The 15,863-nt window shown below is 41.2% G+C and overlaps 1 protein-coding gene across 1 annotated transcript in view; it reads left to right on the forward strand.

Moving 5' to 3' along the window:
* Nucleotides 1-15,863, forward strand: part of HYDIN (HYDIN axonemal central pair apparatus protein) — a 421,862-nt gene that overhangs the window by 338,302 nt on the left and 67,697 nt on the right. The window contains exons 51-59 of the mRNA XM_069087496.1: nt 965-1,064; nt 2,215-2,314; nt 3,867-4,035; nt 7,503-7,744; nt 9,001-9,109; nt 10,503-10,707; nt 11,140-11,375; nt 13,272-13,423; nt 13,526-13,715. Coding sequence (XP_068943597.1) covers nt 965-1,064; nt 2,215-2,314; nt 3,867-4,035; nt 7,503-7,744; nt 9,001-9,109; nt 10,503-10,707; nt 11,140-11,375; nt 13,272-13,423; nt 13,526-13,715 — 1,503 coding nt within the window. The remainder of the gene's footprint in view (nt 1-964; nt 1,065-2,214; nt 2,315-3,866; nt 4,036-7,502; nt 7,745-9,000; nt 9,110-10,502; nt 10,708-11,139; nt 11,376-13,271; nt 13,424-13,525; nt 13,716-15,863) is intronic.

The following is a 15,863-nucleotide window of genomic DNA, read 5'->3' on the forward strand; positions in this document are numbered from 1 at the left end:
ACACACACACACACACACACACACACACACACACACACACACACACACACACACACCAAGAGAAATTCCCTCTGAACCTAGAATCCAATACCACTGGTTTGGTCCAGCAATTAACTATTGACTAACATCAGAGCTCAAGAAGCTTAGGGTGTTTAACCCCGAAAACAGAAAGCATAGGAGAACTTGATTATTGTGTGCGAATATGGAAAATATGTCCTATGGAAGAGAGGTTATGCTTTTCTCTTGGTAGCTTAAGAGGGATGAGTAAAAGCCAGTGGGTGGAAGCAGCCAGGAGACAGATTTCCTTCAGTTCATTATTAAGGAAAAGCTTTTCAATAAATAATGCCATTCAACAATGCAATAGACCACATTCAGAAGCTGTTACTGTCAATGGTCAGGCAGAGGCTGGGTGACCTCCCCTGACAGGGATGTTATCAAGGGGAGTCATAAAGGCATGAGGGTAGAATTAAATGATCTCCCACTTCCCTTACAATTCAATGATGCTATTATTCTAAAAATACAAATCACTCATTTTTTCTACATTTCGTATCTCCATTTAGTATTTTATAAAAGGAAATACTGTAATTATCAGCTTCAACATGACTTTCTCTCTCTCTGTGGATTTTATTTATCCCTGCTATTCCTCTGAATCCTTCACATGAGGAATTGACACCTGACCCTTTTCCTTCTTTGCTTCATCCTTGGGTCAGTATGCCCAGCTTAACACAGGCAGGCAGTCCCACCTCAGGTAGAAGGGCTTTACAGTAGTGAAGAAGTTCATCACCCGAGCCACAGTGTCCTGTTTGCTCTTTGCTTGGTAGTGTTCCTAAGGAGGATTAGATGGAGTTTGACACCCCGTCCCATATTAGGAAGGAAGATATGGGGAGTTAGCAGTGGTAATATCAGGGAAAGGTGGTTAGCCATGAATTAACCCTTAGCAAAGGAGTTGTTCTTTCTCTGTCAGATTTTAGATGCAGACTATCTCATTGGAGTCGTTCAGATTGAAAACATCCAGATCTTTGCAGAATCTTATGACATTGCATTGGACATCACTTTCCCCAAAGGTCTGTTTGCTTCTTCAAGCCAAGGATATTTTAGAACAAATCCAGGACTTGTGTTGTGATTTTTCATATATAATCTTTGTGGAAAGACTACCTAATGGGGGTTAGTCCTCAGAACAGAAGCTCAGGGCTCTGCCTGCTGCCAGACTATGTAGGGGTCATAATGACCATCATACATTGTCACACATTTCCAGAACCAGGCTCACCATCAGCAATCACCGCCCTCAACTCAGACACTGAGATCTGGACCCATCTGCCCCGTCCTTCCTATTACACAGACATGTACATGATGATCACAGCCATGATTCTCTGGGGGTGAAACAGTATTTCCAAAATAGCATTGTGAGAAGCCAGTCCATTCTAAGAAATTATCCCCGGCAGCAACAGGCACCACACATCTGTGGATCCGTTTTTCCAGCTTGAGGTCACAGTGTCATGGTCATGGAAACCAAAGCTTCAGAGCTCTCCTCTGAAGAATTATTTGATAGCAATTGCTTTCCCAGCCTTTTCAAGCTCCCTGTCCTCTTAGCACAAAGTCCTTCATTAGCCTTTCATTCCCCCCATCCAGTGCTCCCCTTCTTCTAGGCAGCTCTGCCTTCCTGGGCAGCAAATCAAAGGAAGCACTGTGCACCTCTCCCCCAGCAAGGCTTCATGTCATTAATATTGATAGGTCCAAATGAATTCAATAAAGTCTTGGTATTTTTAAGAGTGCAGAAATCATCCCCCTGAACTCAAAGGAAACCATGAAAGTAGATAGATACCATACAAATTCAAAAAAGAGCTAGGAAAAGATTGAGGTTTTCCCCCAAAAGCATCTTCTAGAAATGTTCTGGGGTGTCACCTTAGGAGGGTAAATCTTGGAATCTGAGTGATTCATAGTCATCATTTGTCAACTCAGTACATTAACCAGAGTATTTAAATTGCTTCTCCCTCCCTCTTTCCTTCTCTCTCTCCCTCTCCCCTTCTCTCTCTCTGTATGTGTATGTATGTATGCATGTATGTATGTATGTATGTATGTATATGCCTCTACCTCTGTCTCTCTGTATCTCTCTCTCTTTTGATCTCTCTCTGTGGTGCTACCCCTGTCTGTCTCTCTTTCCTCCTCCATCTGTCTCCCCCAACCCCTCTACCCTGCATAACTGGCCCTCAACAGGAAATGAAGGGGCCTTAGATTTTGGTGTTGTTCGAGTGATGGAAGAAGCTAAGCAGTTTCTGTCCTTGAAGAACAAAGGAAAATATGAAATTTCATTCAGGTAATGTTTGAGTTGTCGAGCTGAAAGTTTGGATTTGTTTGTTTCTCATGCATTGCCTCTGGCAGCACCTGTGGCATTACAGGGACAGGGTTATGGTCCATAGAATACTAAAGTAATCCAGAAAACACAAGAAGGATCCCTGGTATTTTTCTATAACCTCAAATCATTATATAGGTATATGAGGATGTATGTATGTGTGTGTGTGTATATATATATATATATACTTATACATGTATACACACACGTGTGTGTACAGAGACAGAGAGAGAGAGAGAGAGAGAGAGAGAGGGAGGTTTCCATTAGTGCCAATAATGAATCCCCTTAAAGTGTTTGAATTATTTGAATTTACACAGAATATTTCCATTCAGCAGGAACAAATTACCTTATTTTACATCATTATAACTTCAGATAGCACAAACTTGATTGCATCTGACCACTTCAGGAGAATTCATTATTTAAACAAACCAGGTCCCGACTGGACCTCCAGTCTTCTGCCATACTGAATGAAATGGCACCAAGGTTTAAATAGAAACCAGTCTTCAGCCACTATGATTTAAATGTTGAAAACTCAACGAAGTTTTGATGACTTAGAAATTGACTATTGTCACAGCAGAATTAGTGCCAGGACCTAATCTTGAATGAGATCATAGATGTCATAATAACAGCTAGCTTTTAGATAGAGCCGTAAGATTTGCAAAGGCACCTCACAAATATCATCTCATTTGTTCTTCGCAATAACTTTGGGAGAAAGGTGCAATGATTGTCCCCATTTTACAGATGAGGAAACTGAGGCAGGCAGCAGTCAAGTGACTTGTCCAGTGATGTTTTTCCTTATTTCAGGTCCAACTATCTGCTTCACCACATAGCCTTGGGAGGTCTAGATCTGAAAAGGACCTCAGAGGCCACTTAATTCAGGTCCCTCATTGACTTGTAAGGAAACTTGGCCCAAAGAGATTGTGACATCCCAACATCTTCTCAGAATGCAGTATTTGAGCACAGATCCTCTCTCCCTTCCCATTATATCCCACCACCACCACTAATTTGCCCATTCCTGAATGTTATTTTTCTTTATTATTGGTATTGAATTAGTAATTCATTAGTAATGAATTACACAGTTGAACAGATCAACTCCAACAAGGGATTTTCCGCTGTTTTTAAAGTTTTTTTCTGAAATTTCTTGTTTTTGTTATACCACAATCATTTTCTGATAAACTCGTTCGCTCTTGCTAGTAGAGAAAAACAGTCACACAAAAACAGCCAATGTGGTAACTATGTTTTTCAGGGCATTCAGCATTGGGCAGGCGTAGTTCTCCCCTGACCCCCAACCTCTCTGCCAAGTAGAGGAATATTGCATCATCAATTATTCCCTAGTGGGCCTTGTAATTATTTTTTTAGGCAATTAGTAACTTGCCTAGGGTCAGTTGCTACTAAATATCTGAGACAAGATTTGAACTCAGGTTTTCCTGACTCTGGGACTGGTGCTCTATCCCTTATAATTATTCAAAATAATTCAGCTATCTTTGAATGTCTGATTTCTGCCTCTGTCCTTCAGCTTTTCCCTGGACCCCTTGCCATCTCACCTACCCAATGTGAACTCCATCATCTTCACCCAACCCAAGAAAGGATCACTTACCACAACTGATCGACCCACCAATATCCAAGTGGCCTTCCGTTCAAAAAGAGAAGTGAAAATTGAGAACAAACCCATCATACGCTGTCAGGTAAGACAGCTGGAAGCTGGTCCTGTTCTTTGGGCTGTTGTTGGGAGGTCTTCCCAGAGGAAGATCCCTCCAGCAAGTCTGAACTTACATAAAATGAATATTGGCAGCTGGATGAAATCAAGGCTTCAAAGGAAATTTATGTGTTCACCTCTATAACCCAGAATCACTGATTTTTTTTTAGTCAAAAGGGGTCTGTGAGGTCATCTGGGTATAGAGTTATGGGATTTAGGAGCTGGCAGGAACCTGAGGTTCCATCTTCTCATAGAATATCAGAGTCAGAAGGAATCACCAAAGCCATCTAGTCCAACCTATACATGAATAATTCCCTCTAAAATACACCTTGTAAGTTATTATCCGGGGTGGACCAACCCCCCCTCCTTGTGGCATACTGATCCATTGATAAGAATTTATTAAGCACCTACAGTATGCCAGGCATAGTAATAGAAATTGGGGATTCCAAGACTGAAATGGAACAGAACCTTCTTCTGAGCAGGGAAAGACAGCAATATACCTAAAATACACAAAAATCAAAAGGTAAATTTTCAGGGGAAGCATTACAGGTGGGATTAGGATGAAATACTTCATGTAACAGGTAGCATTTGAACTGGGCTTTGAAGGAAGCCAGGGATTTTGAGAGGTGAAGGTGAGAAGGAGGAGTACTTTGTAGGCTTGGGTGACAGTCATTAAGAAAGACAGAAGAGAGAATGCTGTGGGAAAGGACTGACTAGAAGGCCAGTGTAGGTGGCCCAAACAACCTGCAGAGATAAGTTAGAGCTGAGCTGTAAGAGGTTATAAATGCCAAAGAGAGGACTCCCACAAGTGGCTGGGAATCGCTGAAATTGAGGGAGGAATATTCCTTTAGGAATATCAATTTAGCAGCTGTGGGGCGGCCAGGTAGCATAGAGAGTAAGAGCACCAGCTCCAGTGTTGAGAAGACCTGGAGATCGAATCCCGGGCTCAGACACTTAGCACCCACCCAAAAACACCTGGCCATGTAACCTTGAGCAAGTTACTTAACCCCAATTGCTTAGGGACGGCCAGGTGGCTCAGCGAGTAAGAGCACCGGCTCCAGTGTCAGGATGACCTGGATCAAATCCGGGCTCAGATACTCAGCACCACACCCAGAAATGACTGGCCGTGTAACCTTGAGCAAGTTACTTAACCCCGATTGCTTTAAAAAAAAAATTTAGCAGCTGTGTGGAGAGGTGAGAGACTAGAGAAGCTGCTGCAATAGTCCAAGAGAGAGACTGAGGGTACAGACCATGCAAATGAGGTGAAGGGGCTAGAGATGAGATACTACAAAAGGAGAAACAATATGACTGGCAATCAATTAGTTATGGAGTGGGGCATAGGGAGGACAGGGCGGTAAGGAGTAGAGAATGATTCCAAGGTGGTGAACCTGGGTCACTGGTAGAATAATGATACTCTCAAAAGTAATAGTGAATTTTGGAAGAAGGGTGGGTTTGGGGCAAAAAGTAATAAATTCTCTTTTAGACATGTTGAGCTTGAGATGCCTGTATGATGCTTAACTCCAAAGTCCAAACACAAGTTGATGATGGAAGATAGGAACTCAGGAGAGAGACTTGGGATGGATCTCTAATTCATATGTGCAGATATAATAAATACATGGGAGTTGATGAGATCACTGGGAGAGAGTTTAAAGCTAGAACAGAAGAGAACCCAGGACAGAACCTTAGGATATGGATGATGGTCCAGCAAAGGAAGAAGGGGTAAGAGATAGGTCAGGGCCATGAAAATCCAGAGAGGGCAGAGTAGCCAAGGAGAGAGGGTGATTGACACCATCCAGTGTTTCAAAGAGAGCAAGAAAGATGAATATTGAGAAAAGGCCATTAGATTTGGCAGCTAAAAAGTTCCTGCTAACTTTGGAAGGAGCAATTTCAGTTGATTATAGACATCAGAAGTCATATGGAAAGGGGTTGAAATAAGAGTTGACCGTTAATTCACTATTGTGTGGAGCTGGGAACTAGTCCAGCCATTCTGGAAAGCAACATGGGACTATACCCAAAAAGCTATGAAATTGTGTGTGCCCTGTGACCCAGTGATACCACTACTAGGCTTTTTTCTACAAAGAGGTCAAAGAAAGATGAAAAGAACACGTGTACAAAAATATATGTATAACAGCTAATTTCAAAGACAGAAATTAAGGAATGTTCTCCTGTTGGTGAAGCTAAGCAAATCAAGATATATGGCCGTAATGGGATAATATTAATGGAATATTGTGAAATAAGAAATGATGAAATTGACAATTTCAAAGGAAACTGAAAAGATTTCTATGAGCTGATATAGAGTGAAACAAATAGAACCAGGAGAACCATTTATATAAAAATAATAATGAGAAGAAGGAGGAGGAAGGGGAAGGAGAAGGGGAAAGGGGGGAAGGAGGAGGAGAAGAAGAAAATGCTTTAAGGTTTACTTCACAAATATTTAACTCATTTTATCCTCACATAAGCCTCGAGAAGTAGGCAATATTATTATCCCTATTTTACGGATGAAGAAAACTGAGGCATATGACCTGCCCAGGGTCACACAGCTTTTAAGTGTCTGAGCCTGGATTACAACTGAGGACTTCCTGACTCCAGGCCCAGAGCTCTGCGCACTGTGGCACCACCTAGCTGCCTCTTTAACAACAACGTCTTAAAGAAAAAATTTTAAAGTCTTTAGAATTCTGATCAATGCAATGATAAACCAAGAGTCCTGAGAACTAAAGAGGAAATATGCCACACGCTTCCTGTCAGCAAAGTATTGAATTTAAAATGCAAAATGAGATATACATGTCCCTTACATTGGACCTGGAAAATGGTAATATTTTTATTGGACTAAACATATTATGTTTTGTTTTTTTCTTTTTTATATTCATTTGGAGAAGAGAAATGGAAGAGAGAGATAATATATGCTTATAAAAATAAATATTTTTGGGAGAGAATTAAATGAGAGGAGAGGAATTGGAGACAATGAGTACTAATATCTTTTTCTAGAAATTGGCTCCTTTGTTATTGAGTCAGTTTTGTTTGACTCTCTAGGACCCCATTTGGGGTTTTCTGGGCAGATACTGGGGTGGCTTGCCATTTCCTTCTCCAGCTCAATTTACAGATGAGGAAACTGAGGCAAACAGGGTGAAATGACTTGCCCAGGGTCACACAACCAATAACTGTCTGAGACCATATTTGAACTCAGGAAGATATCTTCCTGACTCCAGGACCAGTGCTCTGTCTACTTCACTACCAGCTGCCCACTTGGCTCCTAGAAATGTATAAAAACCAAGGCCCAAAGAAGTTAATAAACTTGCCTAGAGGCAGGAAAAGGCAGAATTTGAATTTGAAGTGAACCTAGGTCTTCTGAATCTGTCTGTCTCTTTTTCCACTAGACCCTCTTGCCTTTCAAGGGATTCTCCAGATTTGGACATGAGCTAACGTCTTCCTCACCACTCCAAATTCTTCTCCTTTTAGATTATTGAGTCCAACAACACGGAGGAAGGCGAGATCATCGCCAGCATTCCAATTAAATTCTCAGTGAATGCAGTATTCTCTAAGTACGTCATCAGCCCTGCTGCCGTCATCAACTTTGGAGCCATGGTTTGTGGGAGCAGGAGAACTTCCACATTCATCATTGAAAACCATGGTGTCCTGGACTTCAGATTCAGCATTAGCAGGATGAACAGGGACGCTCCTCTGATTCATACACGGAAAATGTAAGAAAGACACATTTGCTTGATACCTTCCCTTCCCCAGACCTTTGACTCCTCCCATTCTGCACTGGCTCACCAGCACATCAGAAAACCCTAGGTTAGCCAGTGCATATGGTTTCAGGCTGTCCTGGGACTACTGATCCTATTTTGTTTGTTTCTTCTTGAATGATGCAAGTTATATCAGTAACCAGGTAACTCTCTATCTCTGTAGGAGTCTCTATCTCTGTATGGTCTCCAAAGTCCCAAACTAGGTACCAAGAAATCACCCCAGTTGCTTCTTAAAGAAAAAGGAGCTAAGAAATGCAAAATTAAGGAGGCCGTAGACACACCCTCCCCATTACTTTTTAGTATGGTCATCTATTCAGGTCTTCCAGGTGTTCTCTCTCCCAAAAAGCTAGGTCAGCAGAGCACCTAATTTAGCTCCTTGTGCCAACAACAAGCCTTCGTTTTCATTGAAACAATAACTCTAACAGATTATTGTTGTTGCTTAGTTGTTTCAGTCATGTCCAACTCTTTTGGGGGAGTTTTCTTGGCAAAGATACTAGAGTGGTTTGTTATTCCCTCTCTGGTTCATTTTATAGATGAGGGAACTGAGGCAAACAGGGTTCAGTGACTTGCCCAGGGTCACACAGCTAGTAAGTATCTGAGGCTAGATTTGAACACAGGTCTTCCTAACTTCAGGTCCAGTACTCCATCCACTATAGCACCCCCTAGCTGTCCCTGTCTTACATTAGCCTGCCCCTTATATATTAATCAAAGGCTTTTTAGCTGAAAGGAGTCTTAGGAATCATCTATTCCAACCCCCTATTTTTTTTTTAGTGAATTAACTGAGACACAAAGAGAGAAAGAGATTTGTCCAAGGTTACACAGGAAGTAAGCAGCAGAGCCAGGATTCACACCCTCTTCTTCTGACTCCTCCTAAAATTTCTCCATTCTACCAATGCTGCCTTTTTTCATAAAAATCCCATTTAATGAAAGTTAATTACTACAAAGTTTTACAGTGTCTAGTCAAAATTGGCTAATCAGTATTTAAACAAATAAATGTGTTAGCATTTTTGTTCTTATTCGGACAGAGCAAATTATACCTGTTCCCAGGAGGATATTCACTGTGAGTTATGAGGTAGCCCCAGCCTTACTGCCCCTAATGATAAGCACGTAGCCCAGAGCCCCCACACCTATGCTTAGGGTTTTATTTGTGCTTGGTGACTGATGGATAAATCCATGCATGCTTCTTTTCTCAGAGGAATTCCATTACACAGTGCTAAGCATGGACGATCCAAGGAGAACATCAGCTTCTACAGGTTCTCTGCTACCAGAGGGCTCAAAGTCAATGAATCAGCACAAAAAGAGATAAGCACCTTGAATCAAGTGAGTCATTCATTCCCCTTTTCCATGATTAGCCTGCCTCTAGAGTCACATTCCAAATAACCCTCCCAATTAGCTCCCTCTTTCTCTAGGGTTGCATCCTGGCAAACCAGATTAGAGCCTACCAATCTTCAAAGAATCCTATTGGCATATTAATGGACTAGAATAATGGCAACTTTTCATTTCAAGTGGATTCGAATATTGGCAACTCTTCATATAAATTGCCAACACTGAGATTCTTTGTTTGGTAAACACTTCCCGCTATCACCCTGTTGCTATAAGCATTTCTCTCCCCTCTTCCATGAATTTAATTTAATTCACAGATTAATTCATTTAATTCACAGATATTATGGACTCCACCTTCTTACCCTCCAGATCTTACCTCCTCTGCAGTTTTTCCTTCTGTATGCATTGTCCCCCACCCCAGACCAGGGTAAAGTAGATCCAATTCAAAGTAAAGAGTACATATGCCCAGACTTCAGGACCCTAGCATTGTTCATGGGGCTCAGGTTCTGAGTCCAGTAGGGATGACTGGCACTTTGCACCAAGATCCACTTGAATATTTCAAAAGTTTCCACTAGTGCCCATATCCTCTCCAATGATGTAGCTCTTAACCACTGATCTCTTAGTGGGCATTAGAATTAATTACCTGGTTTGCCTAATTAGGTAATTCTAATTATCCAGTTAGAATTAATTAGCCCACTCTCTGGACATACATCTCCCTGCTGGTCCATGGACAACCTCCTGTCCCAAGGCCTTCACTTACAGCTTGGTGACTGAATATATTTGTTTACATGTTGTCTCTCCCTAGATTGCAAGCTCCTTGTGGCCAGGACTCCCTTCTGCCTCTCCATATCCCCACTGCTTAGCATAGTGCCTGGCACATAGTAAATGCCTAAGAAATATTAGTTGTTTGGCAGAATTTTTGTGTGACTCTCATGCCCATTTTGGTCCCCTCCTCCCCTGCCATGCCCAATGTGACATCAGGGAAGAATGCCACAAAGACTCCTTCCAGATATGGCATTACCAGGGTAAATACTTCAAAGTCAAGCGAAGGGAAGGGAAAGAAATAAGCTTTTACAGAGTGCCTACTATATGCCAAACACTGTACTAAGTGCTTTTTACAAACATTTCATTTGAACTTCACAAAAGCCCTACTGGGTAATATTATCACCCCCATTTTATGGTTGAGGAAACTTATGCAAACAGCATTAAGTGATTTGCACACAGCTAGTAAGTGTCTGAGATCACATTTGAACTCAGGGCTTCCTGACTCTAGGCACAGGCCTCTATCCACCCAATGTGGCACCAGCTGCCTCCAAGAAAATTGAAAGTGGACAAATTGGGACGTCTGCAAGAAAAGAGCAAGTTCTAATTTCTCAGATTCTTCCCACAGGCTCGTTTCACCCTCAACATGTTCACTGTCTACCCTGGATTTGGCTCCATCCCTCCTGGAGGGCAGCAGATGATCACAGTGGATTGTCTTGCTGACCCAATTGGAAAATGTGAGGAGTTCCTGGCCATTGAGATCTCAGACCGAGATCCAAAAGACCAGCCCGGTGGCATTCAATATGCGTTGTCAGCTGAAGCCTGTTTGCCAGGTATTGGAAAACAAGATCTTTGTCTTAACAATCATTTCTCAGCAAGCAAATGCCTAGAGAAGTGTCCAGTGTCTCTCTAAAACAAGGTTTACACTGCATCCTTTGGCAGTTTGCACGTGCAAAAGAGTATGTTTGGCTGTTTTTCATTTCCAGTCTTGCATTTGTGATTTATAAAGCACACTTGCAGAATACAAACCTTGTTAAAAACACCACCACTAGTGGGGGCCTCTGTTCAAACCGGTAGTTTTATCTGGTAGCAGCAGGATTATTTGAGAGTCAGTGACAGAGGGCTCTGATCTCCCAAGGTGATGTAACCTAACCTGGCTTCCCTGTCCTTGTGAGGCTTTGCTTGCATTTGAATTCAGTCCTAGGTGTTTAAAAGAACTACCCTGTTGCTTCACCTTCCTCTTGTCTTCCTCTCGGTTTCCCCAGCATTCGTGATAGATGACATAGCCTCCATTTTCGAGGAGCATCTATTATGTAACAATATTAACCTGTACCAAGTTCTGCAAAACACAGGCAGTGGAGGAGTGTTCTTGGAAGATGAGAACAAATTTATATTCCGCAATGTCCTGGTGGGCCACCAAGCCAAAGCTCGATTCAAGATCAGTAACATAGGAAAGATTCCCTGTGACGTCAATGTCTCTGTCAAGCCTATTTCTGCCAGGGTAAGAGGAAGTCACTCTTTGAGGCCATTGGTCCACAGTTGTAGCATTTGGTTATAGTTATAGCATTGGTCCAGGTTATAGCTCAGGAGAAAGCTTGGAGCTACATGCCGTGAACATGGTAGGATGGTGATGAACAATGGTAGGATGCATTTGTTTATTTGACAAACATTTATTGTATACCTGCAGTATTTAAGATCTTGGAATAGGTACTAAAAGTACAAAGATTGAAGCTTGGTGCAGTTAGAGTCCTGAAGATGATTACCCTCAAATTGTAGTGCAGATGGCAATAAGCATGAGACAAAGTTGGGGGGTGGGAGGAGAGAAAAGATACAGGCAAAGTACTCAAGAAAAGCTAAGGAGGGAGAGATCACCTTTAATTGAGGAGCAGGAGTGGGTGCCAAGGTGGGTTCATGGAAGAAGTGGCACCTGAGGGGAGCCTTGAAGCCAAAGAATTTCAGCAGGTGGAGATGATCGCCCATGCTGGCGCCTGTGGAGTGGGGCTGCCCCCCTCCTTTGGGGCAAGTTTTGTCACTGGAGTCATGAGTTTCGATCCTTCCCCATTGAGTGGCTGGAAGTATGGTCTGTTGCTTCTTGGCACCTGTGTAAATAAAAGTGGGCAGGGTTCCTAAAAATAAGCAATTGGGAAGGCTTTCAATTCAACAGGTACTTATTGAGTGCCTGCCATGTGCAGAGCATTTCATAAGATGCTGAGGGTAAAAATGACAAAATAAGGTATGTTCCTTGCCCTTAAAGATCTGACTTTCTGACAAGGAAGAAGATAAGCCACAGACCCTCATGACTATGTAATCTTAGAGAGTCTTGTGATAGGAGTAGCTCAAGAACATTTGGGGAGATTTTTCTCATTGTTCTTAGGTCATAAAACCCCTACCCAGGAAAACTGGGGGAGGGGTGGCTGCAGATGTGGTATTTCCCATTATCCAAAATGTACTCCCCACCTACACAGTTCATAGTATTATGGAATGAAAAGGGGCGGCTAGGTGGCACAGTGAATAGAGCACCAATCCTGGAGTCAGGAGGACCTAAGTTCAAATCTGGCCTCAGACACTTAATACTTACTAGCTGTGTGACCTTGGGCAAGTCACATAACCCCAAATGCCCTGCCTTCCCCCTTCCAAAAAAAAAAAAAGATCAGAAAGAAAAAAAGTATATCAAAAGGAGAAAGACCAAAAGGAGAGATTTGGATGAATGACCATTCATTCTAAAGATGTATGCACATTCCCAGAATCCCTCAGAACTGTGAATTCTGCCCTGCCAAGTGATTTGTCCTTTTCTACCTCACTGCCCAAGGTGGAGGGGTCAAGGAGTATGAGGACCCAGGCTTTGCCTCCCTCCCCAACTATCTCCCCACTGCTTCTTATAACTCTCTCTAAGTCTATAATCTACACCATTTCTCAAAGAAAGCACAAGGCTCTACACTGTTCAATTGCAAAATAAAGGTAGAACCTCCAGCCCCCGCCTTCCCTTACCACCATTGCTATGCACACTTCAGAAGGGCGCCATTTTCTTCTTTCCCATAATGAAGATCAATGAGGGAGGGGAAATTACAGGACTTACAGAATTTTGATTTAGCATAGATAATGATGAAGAGAAAATGCAAGCCAGGCGCTTGTGAGGTCCGAGGAGAAAATGAAACCTGCTTATTTGGGGCATTTGGAAAGGCTTCCTAGAGGAGGGGTATTTGGATTGAACTTTAAAAGATGAGTAAGAACTCAACAAACAGAGAGTGTAGGGCATTCCATCCACAAGGAGCACCCTGAACAAAGGAAGAGGGGAGATAGTGGGAAACGCCCACAGTTTCCAGCTCTACCTGTAAAATCCATAGGTAGGGTGGTGGTGTGGGTGTGCCCAGGAGCTAACATCACTTTATCTCCCTAGGCTACTGCTCGTATCACTGACATCTTTGAAGTGGAGCCCACCAAGATGTGCATTGCCAGCCGCTCCCAAGCTTTTGCCACCGTGATCTTCACTCCACAGACAATGCAGACCTATCAGTGTCTCTTCGAAGCCTCCTTAGATGGTTTGCCCAAGTAATTCTCTTCCAGGTCCTTTTTCTGAGGGAAGGGTGGGGACTGTGGTACCCCCCTGTCAACATCCTCACTGGAAAATTGGTGATTCTTTGCTCCCTACAGTTTCCTCTCCAAAGCCCGAAACCTCACATTTGACATCGTCGGGGAAGGGAACCTTCCCCGGGTGACTGTTACGCGACCCATTCTCTACAACCAAAAAGGAAACCCTCTCCTCCTGTTTAAGAGGCTTCTGGTGGGCCACACAGAGAAGCTCCCTCTCATCCTCAAGAACAATGGAACTATTCCTGCCCAGGTAAGCCCCTCAAGAAGAGATATCTCTCATAGGAGGAAGATTGTGAAAGCTTGGAGGGAGGAGTTAAGTCAAGATTCAGCACTTTCTTCTCATAGTAACTCTCACCTATCTCTAATGTGATCTCCAGATCTGAATAAGCTTCATTCATGTAGTAAATATTTACTCTACACCATTCTGAATAAAACATGGCATTGAGTCATATGGAAGATACTAGGACATAAAAAGCAATTTCTGTCTCAAGGAGTTAACAAGCTGCATATCTAAAAAAAAAAGAAAGATTATATTATAAGTGTTAAGAATGGCATAAGCAAAGAGCTTATAGGAGGTCAAAGAATAGAGGCTTCTAGCTTGGGTGATAGGGAAAGTTTCCTGGAAAAGATAGCATTTGAACTGGGGCCTGAAGGATGGATTGATTGAACATTACAAATGAGGAAACTGAGTCCCAGAAAGGTGGAATACTACTTTCCCAGAGCACAGTACATAGTATGTGTTCAGTAAAATGTTATTGATGTGGTCAGTTATCCTGATAATTTTCCTAATATTGAACCAACCTTGCTTTCCTGGCATAGATCTCACCTGTTCATAGTACATGTTCCTTGTGATATATTGCTTTAATCTCCTTGCTAGTATTTTCTTTAAAAATTTGCATCAGTATTCACTAAGGAAATTAATTTACTTTCTCTGTTTTTGCTCTCCATAGTTTAGGTGTTAGCATCATATTTGTGCCATAAAAGGAATTTGGTAGGACTCTTTCTTTACCTCTTTTTTTCAAGTAGTTTGTATCATATTGAGATAAATTGTTCCTTAAATAATTTGGTAGAATTCACCCATGACTCCATCTGTTCCTAAGGATTCTTTCCTTAGAGAGCTCATTGATGTCTTCTTCAATTTCTGTTTCTAAGATAGGGTTATTTATTCTTCTGTTAATCTAGGCAGTTTATATTTTTGTAAAAATTTACCGAGTTTACTTAGTTTTACTAGCATGTAATTAGGCAAAATAACTTCTAATAATTGCTTTCATTTCATCTTGATTTGGTGGTGAATTCACTCTTTTCATTTTTGATATAAGTAATTTGGTTTTCTTTTTTTAATCAAATTAACAAGTGTTTTATCTATTTTATTGGCTATTGTTGGGTGGGGTTGGGTTTTATAAAAACCAGCTCCTATATTTATTAGCTCAATTTTTTTCTTTTGATTTTCAAGATTTCCATTTGGGTGTTTAATTGAGGGATTTTAATTTGGAGCTTTTTAGCTTTTTAAAAACCATATGCTCCAATTCATTGATCTGCTCTTTCTCTCTTTTATTGATGTATGTATTTAGAAATAGAAATTTTTTTCTCTAAATACCGCTTTGACTGTATCCCACAAATTTTAGAATGTTGTCTCATTGTTGTCATTCTCTTTAATGAAATTATTGATGGTTTCTATGATTTGTTCTTTGACTCACTCATTCTTTAGGATTATATTATTTGGTTTCCAATTAGTTTTTAACATATGCTTCCATGGGCCTTTATCAAAAGTAATTTTATTGAATTATGGTCTGAAAGTGGCACATTTAATATTTCTGATTTTCTGCATTTGGTTGAGAGGTTTCTATGTCCTAATATGTAGTCAGTTTTTGTGAATATGCCATATACTGCTAATAAAAAGGTATATGCCTTTCTATTTCCATTCAGTCTTCTCCAGAGATCTTTCATATCTAACTTTTAAAAGATTTTATTCATCTTATTTATTTTATGGTTAGATTTATCTAACTCTGAGAGGGAAAAGTTGAGGCCATCCACCAGGATAGTTTTACTTCCTTTTCTCTCCTAAAATCCATTTAACTTTTTCTTTAAGAATTTGAATGCTGTGCCATTTGATGCATGTATGTTTAGTATTGATATTACTTCATTGTGTATGGTTCCTTTTATCAAGATGTAGTTTCCGTGCCTAAACCTTTTTATTAGGTCTATTTTTTATTTTGCATTCCCTGCCTTTTTTACTTCAGCTGAATCAATAATGGATTCTGCTCCAGCCTTTTATTTTTACTCTGAGTGTTACTGTTTTAAATGGGTTTCTTGTATACAATTTATTGTTGGACTCTAGTTTCTAATCCATTCTGCAATCCACTTCCATTTTATGGGTGAGTTCATCCCATTCACATTC

This window comes from Petaurus breviceps, unplaced genomic scaffold, assembly GCF_028583685.1.
Source record: "Petaurus breviceps papuanus isolate PSGF00001 unplaced genomic scaffold, PetGlider_PUasm1.0 182, whole genome shotgun sequence".
NCBI lineage: Eukaryota > Metazoa > Chordata > Mammalia > Diprotodontia > Petauridae > Petaurus > Petaurus breviceps.